At 28.9% G+C, this 21,217-nt stretch overlaps 4 protein-coding genes and 3 long non-coding RNA genes across 10 annotated transcripts; 4 read left to right on the forward strand and 3 right to left on the reverse strand.

Annotated features, from left to right (window-relative positions):
* The first annotated feature begins 85 nt into the window (after window positions 1-85).
* Window positions 86-708, forward strand: LOC142644900 (uncharacterized). The gene is made up of 3 exons (XR_012846083.1): window positions 86-277; window positions 345-520; window positions 621-708. It is a non-coding gene; the product is annotated as an uncharacterized LOC142644900 (long non-coding RNA).
* Window positions 709-2,470: 1,762 nt separating this feature from the next.
* On the forward strand, window positions 2,471-4,863 carry LOC113796819 (uncharacterized). The gene is made up of 4 exons (XR_012846081.1): window positions 2,471-3,807; window positions 3,906-4,250; window positions 4,333-4,440; window positions 4,567-4,863. It is a non-coding gene; the product is annotated as an uncharacterized LOC113796819 (long non-coding RNA).
* LOC113796818 (uncharacterized) lies at window positions 4,303-5,517 on the reverse strand. The gene is made up of 3 exons (XR_003474879.2): window positions 5,364-5,517; window positions 4,565-4,655; window positions 4,303-4,493 (listed from the first exon to the last, which is right to left on the reverse strand). It is a non-coding gene; the product is annotated as an uncharacterized LOC113796818 (long non-coding RNA).
* Window positions 5,518-5,660: 143 nt separating this feature from the next.
* LOC142644897 (uncharacterized) lies at window positions 5,661-11,397 on the forward strand. 2 transcript variants are annotated; one of them, XM_075819554.1, is made up of 3 exons: window positions 5,661-6,191; window positions 6,495-6,686; window positions 9,770-11,397. In XM_075819554.1, exon 3 carries the CDS (start codon window positions 9,854-9,856, stop codon window positions 11,072-11,074), a length of 1,221 nt encoding a protein of 406 aa, XP_075675669.1. In that variant the 5' UTR covers window positions 5,661-6,191; window positions 6,495-6,686; window positions 9,770-9,853; the 3' UTR covers window positions 11,075-11,397. The 2 variants fall into 2 exon arrangements, with proteins under 2 accessions (XP_075675669.1, XP_075675670.1); XM_075819555.1 differs by lacking the exons at window positions 5,661-6,191; window positions 6,495-6,686 and adding an exon at window positions 9,150-9,624.
* Window positions 11,398-14,934: 3,537 nt separating this feature from the next.
* Window positions 14,935-20,039, forward strand: LOC113796815 (uncharacterized). Of its 3 annotated transcripts, none has more exons than XM_075819568.1 (2): window positions 14,935-15,224; window positions 18,484-20,039. In XM_075819568.1, exons 1-2 carry the CDS (start codon window positions 15,222-15,224, stop codon window positions 19,855-19,857), a joined length of 1,377 nt encoding a protein of 458 aa, XP_075675683.1. In that variant the 5' UTR covers window positions 14,935-15,221; the 3' UTR covers window positions 19,858-20,039. The 3 variants fall into 3 exon arrangements, with proteins under 3 accessions (XP_075675683.1, XP_075675685.1, XP_027202903.1); XM_075819570.1 differs by having other exon boundaries at window positions 14,945-15,185; XM_027347102.2 differs by lacking the exon at window positions 14,935-15,224 and adding an exon at window positions 18,247-18,423.
* On the reverse strand, window positions 15,178-18,170 carry LOC113796822 (rho GTPase-activating protein 7-like). Its single transcript, XM_027347109.2, has 4 exons — window positions 17,673-18,170; window positions 15,955-17,576; window positions 15,627-15,893; window positions 15,178-15,554 (listed from the first exon to the last, which is right to left on the reverse strand). Exons 2-4 carry the CDS (start codon window positions 17,478-17,480, stop codon window positions 15,434-15,436), a joined length of 1,914 nt encoding a protein of 637 aa, XP_027202910.1. The 5' UTR covers window positions 17,481-17,576; window positions 17,673-18,170; the 3' UTR covers window positions 15,178-15,433.
* LOC113796816 (leukocyte surface antigen CD53-like) lies at window positions 19,969-21,091 on the reverse strand. Its single transcript, XM_027347103.2, has 3 exons — window positions 20,807-21,091; window positions 20,535-20,732; window positions 19,969-20,470 (listed from the first exon to the last, which is right to left on the reverse strand). The coding sequence occupies exons 1-3, from the start codon at window positions 21,089-21,091 to the stop codon at window positions 20,057-20,059; spliced, it is 897 nt and encodes a 298-aa protein (XP_027202904.1). The 3' UTR covers window positions 19,969-20,056.
* Between the last annotated feature and the right edge of the window lie 126 nt (window positions 21,092-21,217).

The following is a 21,217-nucleotide window of genomic DNA, read 5'->3' on the forward strand; positions in this document are numbered from 1 at the left end:
TATTCGACCCGATTTTTTTTCTTCTCTCGACATTTGTTAATGGAGATATTCAACCCTTCATTATAATTGAAGGGATTGAATTTGAATTCAAAACTTTCAACCAAAAAAAAAAACAAGATTAATTTAGTTGATCCAGATTTTTTCCTATGACTGAAAGAAGATAAAGATGATGATGATCTTTATCCATAAGATAAACTAATTAATGGCAATTAATTAGCACATCATCATCATCATCATCATTAAAATTCTCATATATACAGGATCTTCAGGTGTTCAGGTAAGGAAAATAATGATCATGATGATGATGATCCATAATCCTTGACCTTGTACGAATATTTTAACAGCTTAGCAGGGATGATGATGATGATGAAGAGACAACGAAATTTTTTTTCTCGTATTTTTAATTCGGCTTAACACTCTGTGTGATGGAGAACGCGTTAATAAAAACCGGATAAAAAAAATAAACCAAAAAAAATCGAATAAAGATGAAACGAAATTAATCTAGATCAAAATTGCAAAGGTGAGGTAAAATTATTGAGGGTAATTAGTGGAAAAAAGCAAAGCAAAGATTTATTTTGATTCAAAAATTTTACCTTTATTTTTTTATAACACTAACATAGAATTTATGGCAAAATTCGTAATGATGATGATGTTTTTATTGTTGTCTTTTAATGCTGGGGAGAAAACTTACTTTTCACTTTTTCCATCATCATCATCTTCGTTTTTTTCTATGTCGGTCATCATCGTTGATTTCATCATTTCTGCATCCGTCGTTGTTATTGAATGAAATTTTTTTCATTCAATTCATGTCGATCATCATCATCATCATAGATCACCAACATTGAACAACGAAAAATCATTAATGTTTCTGACATCCAGTTTGATGTAAAAGGTGTTTTCATTCACTTTCCGTTGCTGTTGTTGTCCATCTTGTCATTCTGACGACGATGACAATGATGACCGATCAAAATGGCTAAAAGGTGTTTAATATTTCGGATATATCCATTGATTGAATTTCGATTGATTCAATGAAAAAACTGATTAAGAAATCAATAAAAAGAAAAGGGAAAGAAATGGCAATGAAAAAAAAAAATAAAAATAAAAACTAGCTAATTTCAAATTCACTTACCTTGTTGAATATCAATAGCATCAATTGTTTTTTTTTGTTTTGTGATCCATTTTCATGGCAAAATTCAAATTTTTCCTGTAAAATCATAAAAAAATTTTGAAAATTTTTTTATGATTTTTCGCTCCACCAAAATCAAATTAACGAAGAATGTTTTTTTACTTCAACCAATTTCAGTCTTCCGTCATTACGCACTCAAAACATACAACATATGGAATGTTGAACGTGTGAAAAACATCTCATTATCTCTTAATGGGATGTCTATTTCTACTCTATCTGTTGTGTAATTACAATGAATATAATCATCCTTTTCATTAATTGAGTTCCGTTTTTTTGTTTTTATCATCATTTCAAGTGAAAAATCATTTTCCGGATTATTATCATTATTATTATTTAATAAATGGTGCGTGAATGAAAATACCATTTTTGTTGTTGAAATATAGTTAAAAAATCTTTCTTTGAATTCTCATTGATGTGATTTTTGTTCAATTTTCATATTTTTTTGATCATGAAACCACGATGATGATCGATCTATCGATTGATTGATTATCCAATCCAAACAAGTTCATTATTATTTGATCTACACTTGACACGATCAAACAACAACTGGACAAAAGGTATTATATTAAAGGACAAGGATAGAAACATTGTTGCAAATCTTATGTAAGGTATGTTGTGTGCACAGACATTCAAATTGGACAAATTTTTCGTTCGTTTTGTGGATCGAAAAAATCGATGATGATGATTATGTAAGAGCCACAAAAACTACTTAAGGCAAGGCCATTACACTATTTTCATCCATTGTTGACCACAATATGGATATGACCAATGATGATGATGATGAATCAGACTATAGATACGATCGATTTTTTTTGTTGTTGTTGTTGATCCACAAAAAAAATGACATGCCCTTGTTGTTCTATTCATCATCATTATTGTTGTTGTTGTTGATATCATTTCATAAAGTTCCAAACAACATTGATCATAAATCAATAACCTTCAATCACGAATCCTTTTTTTGCTGTTGTTCGATGTCTTCATCATCAAAAAATAATAATAATCACCAATCAATATCGATTGTTGTCGTTCGATCAATCGATCGATCGAACGAATAATGTTCCATGATATTTTCATTGACAACAACAAGCCAGGTTCAATGATCAATAAATATCTATGGAAAAAGAGAGAAAAAAAATTAACAAATTTCATCATTGTTTTTTTCCAAGTGCTAAAAGGGATAAAAAATAAAAATTCCATTGCAAAACAAAAACGAAAAAACGCATCAAACCTGTTTGAATTATTATTCGATGCGTTTTTTTTGCATAACATTTTCCATATCGACATTGAAGTTTATCTTTGATGATGATTATGTCATAAATTTTATTTCTAATCTCATAGATGGATGGGTATTAAAAACATCACCGTAATAGACATTTTGATGAAGATTTTTTTTTCGAAGGAAAATCGACAAAAATCGGGAGGGTTGATTTGCATTTTTCTTGGCTGCATCTTCGATCATAATGCATTTGATTTGATTTCATTTTGAATTTTGATGAATCTGCCATAATGATGATTAGGATCATAAATTGAAATTTTTTTTATTGAGATAAGGATCGTCGTCGTCAATGAAAATTCCTGAAATTCAATTGATTGATTGTCAGGAATTATTGTTGTTTCACGTTCGAAACTATTTCGACTGTATTCTTGGTCAAAATCATTTTTTTTTCACGACCCTCCACACAGTTTGTCTGACTGACTGGACTATCTTCAGGGTTTGATCTTGTCGAAAACAACAAATGGTTAGCCTCATTTTTTTTGTTCAACAAAAACGAAGAACTTCAAAGTTGAAAAAAAAGGTTTTTTTTTGATTGAGAACTTAAGGAATTTTCATCATCATCGTTTATTCACGATAAAACAATCTTCATAACCAATCATCATCCTACGAGGAAAAAAAATTTCAAACAAAGTGCATCACTTGAACGAAACGAAAAGATAAGAAAAAAGAATTAAAATTTTTTCAAAGAACAAATAATTTACCTATTTTTTGTTGTTGTTGTTGTTGAAGGCAGGGGTATGGATGAACAAAGTAATTAGTCAATGTCTTTGTTGTTTGGTTGGTTGGTCATCATCATTATCATTATCATCAAAAAACTCAATGATGATGATGATGATCATGGTAAATTTAGGATAATTTATCTTCAAACCAAACCGAACCAATCAACCCAAAACTGACCGAACCGAACCAAATATTTGATAATGATCTTGTTTTTCTTCGTTCTCGTTGTTCATCATCATCATTTTTCTTCGAAACTTGACCATTGGTGATATTTGAATTGGTGGGCTGGAATTTGGGCAATCAAACTATATACAAAATCATCAACTAAATGAAGAAACAAACAAACAAACAATAATAATCAGGGTAATTGACAAAACAAACAACAAACATTAATATAGGTCGATGATAATCGAATAAAAAACAAGAAAAAAAATGATTGTTTATATTCCGGCTATTCGATTCTATTTCAACTCAAATTGTTGTTGATGAAAAATAGTCGAATCGAACGAATTTTTTCGTTCGATTTTTTTTTGAAGGTCATCGATTTTGATTGATTAATCTAATTTGATTACGCTAATTGAAAAAAAATAATTGATTTTTCATCATATTTCTTCTTCTTCATAACGTAAGTTTTTGTTTTGTAAATCAAATTACCAAGAACTACTAGCTTCAAGCAACTTTTCGTTACAGATATTTTTTTTTTCATCATCATTTTTACTTCAGGAGTGATGATGATTCCGTTTTTTTTCTCTGTTTCTACTTTGTGACGATAATGATGATTGGTTGATTAACGAAGAAAGAAATTTTCCAAGAAACCAAAGAAATTATTTATTTTGGGTTCAAAGCAAATAAACAAACAAGCCGCCACTATTTTTTTTCGTTAATTTTTTGACATTGGATACAACTGAAGAAATCTTGACTTTTATCTGTGTTTGTTGTGTTGGTGTTTTTGCTTGAATTCAATCAAATGAAAATAATTATCCTCGACCAAGGTAACATTTGAAATGGCCAATGAATATGAAACAAACAAAAAAAATTGGCAACTTTCTTGAAAAGTAATCACCAAAGGTAAGTAAAGATAATAAAGATAATAAAACACTAACGTAACCTGTAAATCTGTTTTATTTTTTTCTCTGTTTGAAATAATTAGATGACCTTTTTTTCTTCTTGCTTTGTCTTTTGATTTAGTTCAAGAATATCAAGAATTTCGGGCTATCAATAATCTCCATTCTTCAATTCAGTGTATACCCGGCATCAGGTAAGAAAAGAAAAAACAAAGATTATCCCATCATCATTAAATCATTTTTCCATCTGAAACAAAAACAAAAAACATCCTTAAAAACAATTATGTCAACAACAAATCATCATTATTATCATCATACAGCCAGGTACCGGTTACATTAATTATCTGTTATTTGTCTGTTGTGTGATCATCATCATCATCATTGTCGTCGAAATCTTTCGAGGAATTTTCTGTCAACAAAAAAGAAAAAGAAAAGAAAAAGATTTTTTCCAAATTAGATATATTCAAATTGTTTCAAGTAAAAGACGAAATTGTCCATCATCATCATCAAGATATTTAATGATTCATGGAAACAAAAAAAAGAAAAGAATATGAACACAACAAAATGAAAACATTTAAAATATTCATATCCATGACATGGTCTTCTTTTTTTTTTTTTGATGATGGTAAGTAATTTCTTATCTTATTGTGCTTAATGTGAAACTTTGAGATTTTTTTTCAGTTTTGTTATCATGTTTTAGTTGTTGTTGTCAGAATTCTTAAGACGGTGACGATAATTTTCTTTTGAATTTTTTTTTTGATTTTCCAGGCCAGTTTGAAATGTGTTAATCTTTCTTTTTTCATTCAGGACTTTTTTTTAGTGTTACGTCTCATTTGTAGTTTGTCGGGTATGGTCCATTGCAATACACTGTTATATCCATTGGGTTTTTTCTGGCTGTTGTTCTGTTTGATTTGTCTCGACTGCAGATGATATTTTGTACGTTTCATTAAACTTTGGTCAATTTCTTTGGCCAAATGTCACATACATAGTGGGACATCTGGTCGGGACCTGAATTCATTTTGAACTCGTGTGTTTGTATGTGTGTGTGTGTGGCACGTGTCGAATACAAAAGCTGTGTTCCAAAAAAAAAATGATTAACAAAAGAAAAAAAAATTACCTGAAACTCTCGAGAACAAACTGAATAAAGTAAGTTATTATCATAAAGGTAAAAGGTCGAATTAATTCGAGACAAAAAATCAAAATCAAAATCAAAAAAGCAATATTCGAATGATAGCAGCATTATTTTGTGTATAGAATGATTATTACCACATACCATCACTATTGCCTATTACTATATACCACTGCCACTACTACCACTATTATTACTTGTTGAATGTTGACAGACAACATTTTTTTTTGTTGAGAAGAAATTGATGATGAAAAGAGAGAAAAATTTTCCATTTTGCATTTTTTGCTGTTTCCATTTATTTTGATTTCATTTCAATTCAGAAATTCATAGTAATCACACATACATCCATGTTGTGAAACAAAACAAAAAAACGGAAATTTTTTTTTCCCATTGATAACATTTTTTATCATTCGCATTTAGCAAATGTTTTCTTGTTTTGATTAATCAGTGAAATGAAATGAAATGAATGATGACAGTGAAAAACAAAACCAATCAACAAATGATGTTCCGGTGCAATGAGAAATCCAATCGATCGATCGATTGATTGAAATCGAAAATTTTTTGCTCTGTGTGCTGTTGTTTTGTCTTTAAGTTTTTCTGTTATTTTTATGGATTGCACACACAGCAACAACAACAACAACAAAAATGAAAATATTTTGTTCAATTTAATTATCATCATCATATTTAAACGGTTGAATAATTTTACTTTGTGAATTGTCATCATCATCATCATCAATTTCTGGAACAGCAACAGCAAAATATTTCCTTATTTTATCAATTTTTATTTTCTGGTTCCCATATTGATTGCCTATTTCTGTTTGTTTGTTTTTTTTTTTGAAACTTTTTATTGGTTTTTTTTTCTGTCAATCTGTTTTTCCCCCCAAAAAAAAAGATAATTATATCTTTTTTTTTCAACAACTATTTTAACCCCTAAAGTGAAATAAATAGACAACAAACAAAAATTGTCTATTTTGACTCATTCATTCATCAATCTGTTGTTGTTTTGCCCGAAAAAACGGGAAATATCAAGATAACAAACTGAATAAATGAATTTTTTGTTACTAAAAAAAAATTTACTGATTGATTTTCAACTGATTTTTCTTCGTTTTTTTGTTTTAGTGATTTTCATTTTCTTTGAAACGAAAAAGTTTTCGTGCAAAAAAACATTCGAAAGATTTATCTGTGTGAATTAAACCGGCAAAAACATTTTGTTGTTGTTGTTTTCATCATTTTCAACGAATTCGGTAAAACATTACCACCGCCACTAATCAATCAATCGATTGAAGTGAATATAAAAAAAACGAGACACAGGTAAATATAACATGGTTTCATTTCGATTTTTTCAAAAATATTTGAAGTGAAAAAATACGCATTTCGAATGTTGTTTGAGTGAGGGTTTTTTTAGTGCATGTTGAACATCCAGATCCAGATATCTTTCTCTGTGTTGTTGTTGAATGAGTGTTATGTCGAAAAAAATTTTGCAGCTGTGCAAATATTTTTCGGCTTTATTTGTTGATAATGATGATGATGGTGGATTATTGTAATGATATTATTTGATGTGCGACAGAAACACAGAAATACAGAGCATATCATCAACCAACTGGTTGGCCTTGTTGTTCTTATTGTCACATTTTGCTAGAGACAGGCATACACAACAAAAAAAAACATCTGGAAAAGATTTTTTTTGTGCTGGTGTTTTCTGGTCATTTTTTTTTTTTTTTGATTTGTTTGTTTCGCAAGAAACATAAAGCTATAAAAATTCTTTGGTTTATGGATGATGATGATGATTGGTAATAAACATACACAGAGAAAGAAAATCGAAAGGAATTGACAATTTTGCCCACACGTGTGTCAAATTCATTCATTTGATTTTCTTTGCGGTATTTTTTTTGAGTGTGTGTGTGTGTGACACACAAGGTTTGTTTTGGTCATTTTTTTGGCCTTTGCTGCTGCTGCTGTTAACGATCGATTTTTGTTTGAACATAGTGACCACCACTTGTTGCTTGCTTGCTTTGTTTGTCGTTGATGATTTGATGGCATTTTTTCTTCTTTTGCTTATCAATGATCAGGAATCACATTCCTTTCTCTCGTTTATGATGGGAAGTTTTTTTTTGTTGTTGAAAAAATGACCATTCGGTTTCCCATCGATTTTGTTATCATTATTTTATGTTGGAATTTGAGAATGGGAATTTTAAAAGATAAACAAAACAAAAAACCCAAATAGGCCTTAAATACTTAATTACTTTTGGTCTGTTTCTGTTGTTTTTTTTGTATTATTTTTTCTTCACTGAATTTGAATGATTGATTTTCGATGATGAAAGATTTAAAAACCTTAAACTGATCTGAATTGGGTGATTTTGATTAGTTTGACTAATTTGATTTTCTCTCAGCCACCGCCTCAATCAGCATTGGAATTTTTCATTTTTCAAATTTTCTTGAAAAGAAAATTCCAATGTAGCTGCTGCTGCTGTAAACACTTGTTGTTGTTATGTACTTTACCTTATCAACTTACCTCTGATCTTCGAACACCAACTGTGTTTTGACTTTTGATCTTTTCTTTTCTTTTTCTTTTGCTGTTGATGATGATCATTTAAGAAAATGAAATGAATGATCATCATCATCAGTATTTAATCAAGAAAATAGCCATTCATTATGATGCTTCTGCCCTTTTTTGTTCAGTTAATTTGTTTTTTGGTAAAAAACAATGATGATAATGATGATGATGATTTTGTCTTTGATCCGGTTCAGTGCTGTTCTTTTTTTGTGTGTGAAAATTTCATTTTCGCTTTTGTTTTTTGTTGAAAATTTCAAGGTCGATCTATTAAAAATTACCTGTCTTTGTTTTCTAAAAATCATCATCATCATTATCATGTCTATGTTTTTTTTTTTGATTATTATTGTTTCACCTGAAGGCAGTTGGTTTTTTCTGTTGAATTTCCATCTGGAAAAAAATTAATTTTGAATCAAAATAGAATTCAGCCCTTTATTGTTGTTGCCATCATCATTATACAATCCTATCCTATTTCATTTTGATAATGATGATTCGTTGATAATCATAGGGTAGATTGAATACTGAAACAAACTGAAAACTTTTAAAATGAAAGTGTTTTGTCGTTGTTTTTTTTGGAAAGTTTCTTGGAAAAGTTTTCTTGGAAAGAAATTGATTTGAATACAGCCATCACTATACAACTACATTGATGACAATGAACTTTCAATGATATAAACATTTTTTTCAAAATGTGGATGTATATGAATAGTGGTGAGTCATACAATTTTGATTGATAGATTTCTATAGATACAAAATACCACCAACACCTGTTGATGAAAATCTAATCAGAAAAAAAGAAAGATTATAATCAATGTTTTAGTTTTCAATAAGTCAAGGGTAATGATAATGATTCACATAGATATTCTATGTGCAAAATGGATTCAAAGTAAAGTTATTTGAAAAAAAAACAATCAGGATCCATATGATTAATCCATATCATCATCATCATCATTAATCAGAGCAGCAGCTGTAAATGGTTAAATGGCTTTACATTCGACAAAAGTAAAAAAGCATAGAAATCCTTATTTGTATCGATCGAAATAGGGAATGAACTTTTTTTTTACTTTTCATACAAGAAAACATTATGTAAAGATGTTTGGATGTTTGTTACCACACTTAACATCTTTGTTGTAGAGATTTTTTTTTGATTACCACATAGCTTGATGTTTTTTTACTTTTGATGGTAACCTTTGAACTTTGGCCATTTCATGATTTGATTTTTTTTGATATGAGAAATGAGAAAAAAAAATTTGTTATCAAATCAAAAGTCAATGCATCATCATGTTCTTTTGATTTGGTTTGTCCCCTGTTTGTTTTCCCTTTGTGTGTGTGTGAACATGATGATTGTGCGAATCATCCATAAAAAACATCATCATATAAGCATCTTTAGTTGTTGTTTTTTCAAAGCCATTTTTGGTCATATCATCATCATCGTTATAAACATCTCTCTCTTTGTATAATGATTGTTTTTTTCGTTACATTAAAAATTGCATAAGACCAGAGGTCAATCCGAAATAAATTTCAGAAAGAGAATGAGAATGAGAATGAGAATCCACTTTCGCTTTGATGATGATGATTAAACCAAACATTGTCGAAATGATGATTTTGAATTGAATGATGATTCTTGCTTTTTTCTGGTTTTGTTTTTTATCACACACACATCTGTTGAGCTGGGGGAGGATATTCTCCTCTCTTATATCGGTATATTGTGTTTGATGTTTTTGTTTTTGTCACAATGGTTTCCATTGGAAACCATTGTTTTTTTAATGTTTGAAAACCGTTTTTTTTGAAAATAATTAATGTTGACCGTTTTCGTTTTCTCTTTGTTTTTCACTTTTTCTCATAGAAACATCATTTTGGTTTGAATGGATTTGATGAGAATCGTTTTTTTATTGGATTATAATTCATTCACATTATCTGTCAATCAAACATGAAACCACCACGTTTACCTGGAACGGAAAAATTTCGTTTTTGTGATAAAAAATTTTTCATTCAACAACAACAACAAAATCAATGTCATCATCATTCAGATGATAATGATAATAAGAATTCAGAAGATTTAATTCTTTTATCATCATCACCATCTTCTTGTTGTCAAAATGGTAATGATAATATTCTTTTATCATCTGCATCATCAAATTATTCATTACAATCATCATTATCTGATTCATTATCATTATCATCATCACCATCATTATCGGTAATTGGTGTCAATAATAATAATAAAAATGAATCTGAACAGCAACAACAACAACAACAACGATTGAATAAATTATTTACAAAAATAATGAATTTGGATGTTGATGATGATGATACTTATAATCATCAATATGATGGCCATCCATATAATCGTTCGATAACAACTTCTACAGCAACAATAACAAAACGTAAACCAAATATACCGATATCAAATCGTTTGATGACCAGTCTTTTATTGATCAATAACTTGACCTCTTATAATCATCAATTATCGGATGATGATGCTGATGATGAAGATGGTGATGGTCATCATCATCATCATGATAATGAAGAAAATGATAGTTTTTTACCATCATCTACATCGGTCATTGATCGTAGTTGTTATGAACAACAACAAGAAGAATCGAAACATAATGATAAAAAACAAATAACAAACAACAAGTTATCATCCGAATTATTGAATAACCGGTCTAAAGTGGCCAATATTGAATCAACGACCTGTCCATTATTATCATCCATTAAATCATCAACAACAACCACATCATCATCTGATCATCGATGTTCATCACCATCAAATAATAGTATTGATAGCGGTAGCGAAAGTATTCATAGTTTTTCAATTAGAAATGATAACCATAATGGTGATGATGGTAATGGATCAATACAAACAGCACCTAGTCATATATCTTTGATGAGTAATGAATCTTCAAGTTCAATTTCATTTCTATCAACTGGTAGTAATAATAGTTGTTGTTGTAGTAGTAATCAACAAATAACATCATCTGAATCATCATCATCGGAAGAAGATTCATCATTACGATCAACATCATGTTCACCAATGATCAGTTGTGGTCTTTCTCATCAATCATTATCATCAAATAATAAACGATGTCATCAAAAAACAACTAAAAGATTTTCAACAATATCATGGCAAGAAGAAACTGGATCATAATCATTTCATTGATTCTTAATTTTTGTAAATTTCTTCATTTTATTTTTGTACATTCTTTTTTTTTGGACGAGCTTGTTTCTTCTTGATCTTTAGACAAACACAGAAAGAGAGAAAACAAACAAACAAAAAGTATTATTTTTTATACACAAAAAGATCTTTTTTTCACTTCAAATTCCATACCTTTTTTTGTGGATTTCTTTTTTCTTCTTTAAATTATTATATAATCCTGATAAGAAAATTAATGAATGACTGAATGTAATCAATTAATTTCGTTGATCGTTTCGTAAATAAAAACACCATCAAATAAAATCTTTCGTAATTTTTTCGAAATCAAATCAAATTTTGTTTTTGTTTACAGTTCCGTCTTTTTTTTCATTTCGAACGTTTTATCTTCATCAAATGTCCATAAAGTACGTACATACGTTGTTTGTGCGTGGCACGCGTTCGTTTTAGCCAAAAAAATCCTCTTATCTTTTTTATCATTATCTTTTGAAAAGATAAAGACAAGATTTGTTTTGATTAACTTTATCAACCACAAACAACAACAACAAAAATCCTGATTGAAATGTCAGAAATGTCAGACAAACAAAAAAAATAGCTAAACATTTTATTATCTCTTCATTATTATTTTGGACTTTTTTTCTACATTGAAAAGTTGTGTAATCAGAAACAAAAAGGTGTTTTTTGGAATAATCAATCTGTTGTTTGAATGGTGATCACAATATTTGTGGACAGACAAAAAAACAAACAATTTGTGAGCAGCCACATCCTATTTGCAATGTATGAAATTAAATCAAAAACAAAAACTAATGAATAATAATGATTATGGAAATCTTTCTTTATTAATTCGATCCATATTCATATAATAATGATAATCTCTGGCCTCGACATCATCTTGAAAGCAAAAAAAACAAAACATAAAAATCCATTCGTTTTCGATTAAAAACGAAAAAAAAACATTCAACGGTAATCCTCCATTGACCACAATGGCAAAAAAAAATTTGAAATACTTTCATCATATGAACATATGATGATAAATGGAACATTATTGGAACATTAAATTGTTTTTTTTTGTTTTGAACATTTTGTTGTTGTTGGTTCATCTTTATTTATGAAAAAAAAATAAAGATCAAGATAATTTTTCGCATAAATTAAACCGATAATGATCATCATTATCATTCGCATAATCCTTTTTTGGGTATTAAATGTTGATTTTTTTTTCTTCTTAAAGTTAATTTTTTTCTTTAAAAAAAATCAAAATCTTTTCGTTAAAAAAAAACGGTTAACCACCATCATCATCATCATCATCACCGGAACAACGGGTAAAGTTCGGTGACATTTTCTGTTTCTATTTCGTTTCGTTTATTTGATCTGGTCGGGTTGCCTGGTTATCGTGTAAATTCTTTTCTTTTTTTTTCGTTGTGGTTGTCGTGGTCACCGTGTGTAAAATCATTCCTTTCCAAACAAAAAAAAAGTCAACCTTTGTTTGCTGTGTATTTCAAATTCAGAAAATAACTTCAAAGGTGATTTCTGACCTCCGAACATTACATTTCAATTCATTTCAGGTGAAGTTTTTTTTCACATTTTCCATTTTTCTAACAAAAACAATGAATTGACAAATTTGAAAAACGAGAAAAACGTAAAAGTTACGTCGAACATCGATCGATCGATGATTAATTGTTACATCTGTCACATTGTTTGTGAATTTCTCTCCCAATGACACTCGGACAAAAAGCAAAAACATTCGAAAACCGGAACACTTCGGTTGGCCGAACGAACGATCATTGTCAAAATCAATCAATCCAATCGGATCGGTCAAACAACGGTGTTTTTTTCTTGGACAAGACTGACAAGGTAAGAAAAATCTCCAAAAATGATAAACGATCAAAAAAAAATTTGGAGAAAAAAATTATCAATTAATAACTTCCATCAAGTAAGTAAGAAAGATTATCATTGTTTTGACATAATCATAATCATCATCGATTGAATATATAAACGAATGATCCATGACATTGAAAAAGAAAACGAAGGATTTTCTTCTTTACCGCAACTTTCAAAACTTTCATCCCACACACATCACATTAAGGTAAATCTTGTTTCGATTTTTCGAGTTTCAAGTTTGTTTACGATTTTTTCTTTTTTTGATTTTTCGAAAAATGTCAAAAAATTTATGGCAAACAAAAATTTATGATCCAAAAAAGCGAATGAAAATCCATTTCTGACCACCATTAACGTCAAATTAATCCTGAAAAAAACGAAAATTTTTCGTTTTTCACTTTGCTTTCAATCATTTGGCTTTTTTTCTCGCTATGAAAATGAAAATTTTGCTGTTTTAAAAACAAAACGAGCTAAAAAAAGACAAAAATCAAAGATAAGAATTTTCGGGTTGTTGAAAAATCTATTGTTCGTTTTGATAGACAAACCAACCAAACTGTGAACAAATGAATCATGTTTTTTAATTAATGAATCTATTTCATCATCACTTCGATCACTATCATCATCAACAGACACGAGTGAAAATGAAAAAAAATGAATATCCAAAGATTTTCAATGAAAAAATGATAAATTTTTCAAACTGTTTCTTGTTTCGATCTAGTTTAGTGATGATAAATCTTTTTTTCTTTCCTTTTGAAGATTCGTCGATTCGGTAAGAAAATGAATCAAAATAAATGAATAATAATAATTTTCTTCTTGGTTTTTTACTTGCAGGGGTTTCACTGTTGATGATGATTATCATTCATTATTTATATTCATAACTCTTTCTTTCCTTTTTTTCAAAGATTTTTGCTAATTGATAAGAGAATACACGATGATGATGTTGATACAAGATATATTTCAGAATAGAGAATCGAAATGGTGGTGGAAACCAAATGAATATCGTTTTTTGGGCAAAACTCGAAACAAGATCAAACGATATATATTCAAGTTAGTTAAATATATCCGATTTTGTTATCATAATGAAAAAATCGGAAAACAACAACAACAACAAATGTCATGTGAATAATAAATAAATTAACAGAACAACAACAACAAAACGGCAAATCTTTTTTTCTTTTTGGCTTCAAGATTTTTATCGTTAAGATGAATGGACCCGAACATCAACCAAACGAACTAAGATTTGTTCATAGAAAAAAATCCATCATCATTTCACATGGATTTTTTTTCTCGTTTTAATTGTAGCATCCTATCGTTTTTTGGCTATTTAAATTTCTTCGAAAAAAAACGACAAAGATGATCTTGAAAAACCAATTCGAATTGATGATGATGATTTTATCAATGATCTTTTCTTTTTTAAACTAAACGATTAACTAAGGTGGACAAAATCCATTTTCGTTTTTTTTTGTTGATCCTTTACATATTATGACATTTTTGTCGGATGATGAACTTGATTTCATTTCATTTCAATGTCATCATTAAGCAAAGAAAAAAAAATTGAAATCATAATCATGATGATTAAGAGAAAAACTTCCACTCTTCTTCACTTTCCTGTAACTTTTTCCACTCTCTTTACTCTAATTTTTTTTATTATTTTTGAAAGTTTTTTTGGTGAAATTACTTTTTTTTTCTCTCTCTCTCGATTTCTATGATGACCGCTTTTTTTCTCCCCACACTCACTCATTAATGTTTATTTGCCCAGAAAAGTTTATTGCTTGTTTGCTTAAACCCAGCGTGTATGAAAAGCAAATATCCATAATCATCATAATCATCATATTCAATTTTTGACCATGAAAATCAAAACGGAACATTAAAATATTGGATAAACCATACACACACGACAAATGATTAAACGACAACCAAAGTTTTTTTTTCGAGGTTAAAAACTAACTAACTAGGATAAACTTTGTTGGCATTTAACTACCATTTACCATATATACGATTTTCCAAAAACATTCATCCATTCAATCAAATCGATCATAGGAAAAAGTTCATTTTTTTTATCTTGATCGTCATCAATGAAAAAATATTTTCAAAATCAAGATTTTCATTGGCGCCCGACCAATTACACAATTATCTATTTGTCTATAATCAATCACGGGTCAATATCAAAATTGTTTTGGTCAATTATCGATGTCATTACGATTAAATTAACAACCGTGAAAAAGTAAAAAATGTAAATACTTTTTTATTCAGTGAAAAAAATACAAATATGGTAAGTGTTTGTATGTGTGTGTGTGTACAAAGTAACAAAATTTAAGTATTAAAAAAAATATAGAAAATTCGATCTCGTGATCTTTGAATGATGATGGTGATTTAAAAAAAAAAAAATTTGTTGTTGACGATGATTAGATCAATTAATATTGCTTCCAAGTTTGCCTGAAGAAATGATTTAGTAAAAAAATTGATTGATTGATTAATTAATTAAACTTCCGAAATACGTGTTCCATTCATAGGAATTATCGTAAATGATGATGCTAAACGTTTAAGTTGTTGATCATGTATAGTAGGAAAAATATGACGATACCATTTCGATGATAGACCACTGTTTGTTTTTTTGGTTGGATTTGAAAAATTCATTAAAATTTTTCAATCAAATCAAAGGAAAAAAACTTACCGTAATTCCATTGAAATATCATGTTTAACTAATGTTTGTCCTTTTCCGTTTGGTACCATAATCCAATTGGATTGTATTGAATCACCTTGTTCCAAAAGTCTAAAACCACCAGGTTGTTCAATTGAATTTGACCATTTACGTTTTAAATTAAATGTTTTTGTCGGTAACAGACAACTAAATTGCAAATCAAATTCAAAATGATCACTATTTTGTTCTGGATCGTGATCAACAATTGTCCAACGTGATATAAGTTTATCAATCATATTTCTATGAAAAGAAATAGAACCAAAAATCAATCAATCAATCAATCAATATTAAAAACACAAACCTTTCATATAATAAACGTGCAAGAATATCATCGGGACTAGCATTGATAATAATAACCGATGTATGTTCATGATTCAATGTTGTTTTCGATGTGGTCGAAGTTGTCGAAGATGTTGTTGTTGTTGATGATAATTGTCGTTGATATCGTTTACCATTGATAATATTCAAATAAAATAATGATTCATAATTTTCAATACAATATTGTAAACATTTTTGTCCACGATTAATTTGTTTTTCATTTTCACCATTACACAAGGATGGTGCAAAACATATGGCCAGATTTTGTATTGTCATTTGATTTGTTGAAGAATTTGCCGCAATTAATGATAAAAATTTAAGTATTATGAATAATAAATAACGATGACAATCATCCAGATGCCATAGATAAAATTCAAATTGATGATTATTTTTAGATTTTTTAGCCATTATAAACATATCTATTAATTCATTTGTTAATAAATGTGGTCGTAAATCTCTTAACCATTGTTTCAATAAATCAGCAACATCATAAACAGATTCACCAGTTATTTCGAAATTTATTTCTTGTTGTTGAATTTTTTCCCTTAGAATTTGAATACGTGATTTAACACCAGATTTTCGAAATATTCCTAAAGAATTTCTACCGAATTTTAGCAGATAAATTATTGCATTTTCAATTGAATCCGGTAGAATTCGACCATTATTTTGTAATTGTAATTGAATAAAATCATTCATTACAGGTAATTCATTTGTTGTTGACGTTGGTGAATGATTCGATATTAATTCATCCAATTCGGATGAATGTACAAGATAAACAGGTAATTTTTCTGAATTATCATAAAAACTATAACGATGTTTATCCAAATTATTATTATTATTATTTACAATTTGTCCATGGCTAGATGTTGATGATGATCGTGATGTTGATGTTGATGATGATGATCCATTAATAAATGAATGTTTTTTATCCGAAATCCAATTAAATTTATCATTATTATTATTATTATTGAAGATTTGTTGATGATCATCATTTCGATGATAATGTTGTTGTTGTTGTTCAGAGTTTTGTTTGTTCTGGTTACCACCATTCGTTACGATTTGATCATTATTGATAATGGAATGTTTCAACGTAGATGGTATGGTACCACCATTAAGATTAATATTTTGTTCATTCAAAATTTGAGATCTTTGTTGTTGTTCAATTATCGTTTTGGTCGTTGTTTGGGTTTTGGATGGAAATTGTTCTGTTGATTTGTTAATACTGTTATTATTTTCAATGTTTGTTTTTATGGTAAGATCATCATTATGTTGATGTTCCAGTAAATTATTGGTCCATAAAATTTCATTATTAACTTTTTCCAATAAAATATCACAATATGAATTAAGATTTGCATTAGCCAAACGTTGTTTTAAATTATTATCATCATCATCATCAGTATTAAGATTCGATTGATCCAACATGAAAAGAATTTCATTTTCAATTTGTTTGATACTTTCTAATGCACGTTTATAAACATCATTATCTTCGTCGTTGTTGTCGGTATCCATCGTTTTTGTTTTTCTGATTGTTTGCCACCAAAAAGTTTTCAAGATTTTTTTTTATCACAGCCAAATCGAATTTCACGTGAAGAAAAATAAATCAATCTGTTTTACGGGAAAAAAATTAAAATCAATTTTCAAATTAAAAATGAGCCAAACAAACAAACAATCGAAACAAAAAAACACGCACATCAAATTTACCTTTGTGTTTTTTATTATTATTTTAATTTTTGCTAATTAATCAACTACTACTACTCATTTAGTATGTGTTATGTAATCATATTATCATCAATTTGATGATAATAAACATAAACGCAAATAAATAACAAAAAACAGCCAGTCAGTCAGTCAAAGTCAGTCAGTTTATCGATCGAATTTGATTATATGGAAATGAGGCAAGGAATGTAAATGAAATAAAAACACACATCAACAACAACAATAATAATAAAAATGGACAACAAGCCAGGATGTGTAATGTGTGTTTTTCAATGATGATATATGATGATGAATGCAGTTTGGTTGATGGTGGTGGTGGTGATGATGAGAGCGAATCGATAATCATTAAGTGGTACGACGACGACAACGATGATGATGATGATGAATAACGGCAACCATCGTTGTTTTGACAATCAATATATATTTTCACAATATCAAATTTTCTTTTTGGCTGGCTGAATGAATCATCGAACGTTTGGGAGAAAAAAAAATCATCCTGTTGATATCATCCATTTAGTCGTTCATCATTTATTCATTCATCGATTGTTTCGTTCATCATAATTATCGATTGTTTCGATTGTTGTTTGTTTTTGACTCAAACACGATTTTATCATTTGAAATTTTTCTTTGTTGTTGTAAATTTAAACTTTTCATAATATTTGTCACTGAAAAAAAAATGAATTCAATGGATAAAAATAATGATTGCTATTTTTATTTCTATTCTACCTGTACAAAGGTAATATGTTTTACACTTTTTTTTCAAAAAAAAACTGATTTGATTTTCGTTTGTGTTTAGGAAAAAAATTGTCCATTTAGACATTGTGATTTGGCACTTGGTTCCGAAGTTGTTTGTGAATTATGGCGTGTTGGCCGATGTCATGATCGTAATTGTCCATTTCGTCATATGGAACCGAATATAAAACGTTCAACAAAACAATGTTGGTTTGAAACACAACCAAATGGTTGTCGTAAACCACATTGTGTATTTTTACATACAAAACCACGACCAACAATAACCGATTTACAGAATAATATATCCGAATGGATATTACCAACTGGTGTTGTTGGTGCTGGTGGTCAAAATCAACAATCATCAGCCACTACTAATAATACCAATAATAATGATTCTCAACAAACACTCATCAATAATAGTCATCAAGAGTTATCCAACAACAACAACAATAAAGAATCACATATCATACTCAAACCACAACAACTACAAACAACTGAACAATTAAGTATTTCGATTGATGATAAAGATGATGAAGATGAATCGGATGAAAATTGTGAAACAGAAATTGTTCCAGATATTATTGCTACTGTACAAAAACCAGCTGTTAAAACATTGGAACAAATAAAAATGGAAAAAATTCTTCATTCATCAAATGAACATTTATTGGATACAACCAATAATAATAATGGTTCATATAATAATTCTATAACAACAGCACCTGTTAAGATTGATATGAAATTTGATAATAATAATCTTAACAGACATCCATCAACAACAATCGTATCATCACCATCATTGAAAACTGAAATGAAACGTTCGATTCCAATAAAACAACAGGAAAATATTCAACCATCACCTTCTTCGAAATCACCACTAGAAAAGAGACCAATAAATATTGTAATAAAAACATTGGAACAAATTCGTAAAGAACGTGAAGAATCTGAACAACAACAAACGACAATGAAAGGTGATGAAATGATTTCGAAAGAAAATCAAATCAATTCGTTAAAACGAACATCAATCAATGATGATAATAATGATGATGATCATAATTCATCATCCAATCCACCGAAACCAATCAAAATACGTCGAAATCGTTTGACAGTACCAATGATGATGATGATGGGCAATCAGAATTCAAATTCTAGCATTGAAGATACTAATGATAATGATAAACATAATGAATTATATTCACATCAACAACAAATGAATTTATCATCGACAAGGGAGAAATCTTCAGATCAAGATGATCAATACAACCAACAACAATCAACGAAATTATCAATGATAAAAGATGATGATGATGATCTTGATCTAGAATTTTTAAATGATAATAATGATCATCATAGATCATCATCAATAGGAATCTATTCAAATGCTATTACGGATGATGATGATGAATTGATGCGTGAAATTGATCAAGTAATCAATAGCTAAATTGATTTGTTCGTTTGACTTTTGTAAATTTCTTCAAAAACCAATGTTCATCATTTTTTTGTTTGTGTTTGTCACTTTTTCTTTCATTTAATTTAATTGAAAAACAATCCATTACCTTGATTGCGCATGTATAATTTATTTGAAATTTTTAAAAAATAAAACATTGAAATGATTGAAATGAAGGAATGTTGTTTCGATATCAATATTTACGACAAAATAATAGAAAAAATATTAATATAGCAATAATTAAATGTATCCATCCATTGAAAAAACAAAGAAATCCAACAACAGCCGTACGTAATTCATAATGTCGTCGTAATGCCAATGCACATCCTTGTTCATTAAGATAAGTTTTTCCAGCCATATAACATGATATTGGTATAGCCATACCATAACGGGGATAATCATTAAATGATTCAACACCACAACAACGTAATTTTATCTGAAAAAAATCAATAAATGCACGTGAATCAGCCTGATAATTATATTGTTGTAGCTCTCGTAATAATTCTTTATAAGCAAATATATATAATCTTGTTCCATAACCACGCATAATGGCCAATGTAACGATTGCAACTTGCATACCAAAACAAATTAGCAAAAATATAAGATACTAAATAAAAAACGGAATGAAATGATTAGAATAAAGTAATTAGAAATTTCAAAACAAACATTACCAATATAATCATATAGATATTTTCCCAACGAACAGCTAATATACCAAATATTGATAATGCTAATGTAAAGCTACTAATAATAATCATTATATATGCAGCCCATATTACATTATATGTATCCAAAAAACGACTTGGTTCATATGATTTTGGATCAGCAATTAACCATATACCGATACCTAATATAGTTCCGCTCATCATCTGATAATGATAGAATTGATTAATTATAATTCGATGATCAATTTACAAAATAAAACAAACAGAAAAAAACTTACAAAAAGTAAAACATTGAAAAAAATAATAGCCCATGTTATAATACGATTCATTAGTCGATTATCGGAAACACAAAATGAACGATAACAATCCCAAACATAAACACGTTGTGCATTCGGATTTGATGATTGTGGTGATTGCGGTTGTGGCTGTGGTGGTATGGAAGTTGTTGCAGCAATATCAATTTTTGGTAAAGTTGATGATGATGATGATTGTGGATGATTAGGATAACCTTCCGGAGATGATAATATTGTTGAATGTTGTGGTGTTGTTGTTGGTGAATACATTTCGCGCGAATTTGATGACTGTTGTTGCTGCTGCTGTAATGGTATAAGTTCATTGTCTTTAACCGTTGTTGAAGCCAGGTTTTTTTCTTCTTCTATCTTATGATCGGAAAATCCTTGACGAGAAAA

This window comes from Dermatophagoides pteronyssinus, unplaced genomic scaffold (genome assembly GCF_027571235.1).
Source record: "Dermatophagoides pteronyssinus isolate colony J.1.1.1.1 unplaced genomic scaffold, Derpt_VIB-CSIC_2022.12 sq0004, whole genome shotgun sequence".
Lineage (NCBI taxonomy): Eukaryota > Metazoa > Arthropoda > Arachnida > Sarcoptiformes > Pyroglyphidae > Dermatophagoides > Dermatophagoides pteronyssinus.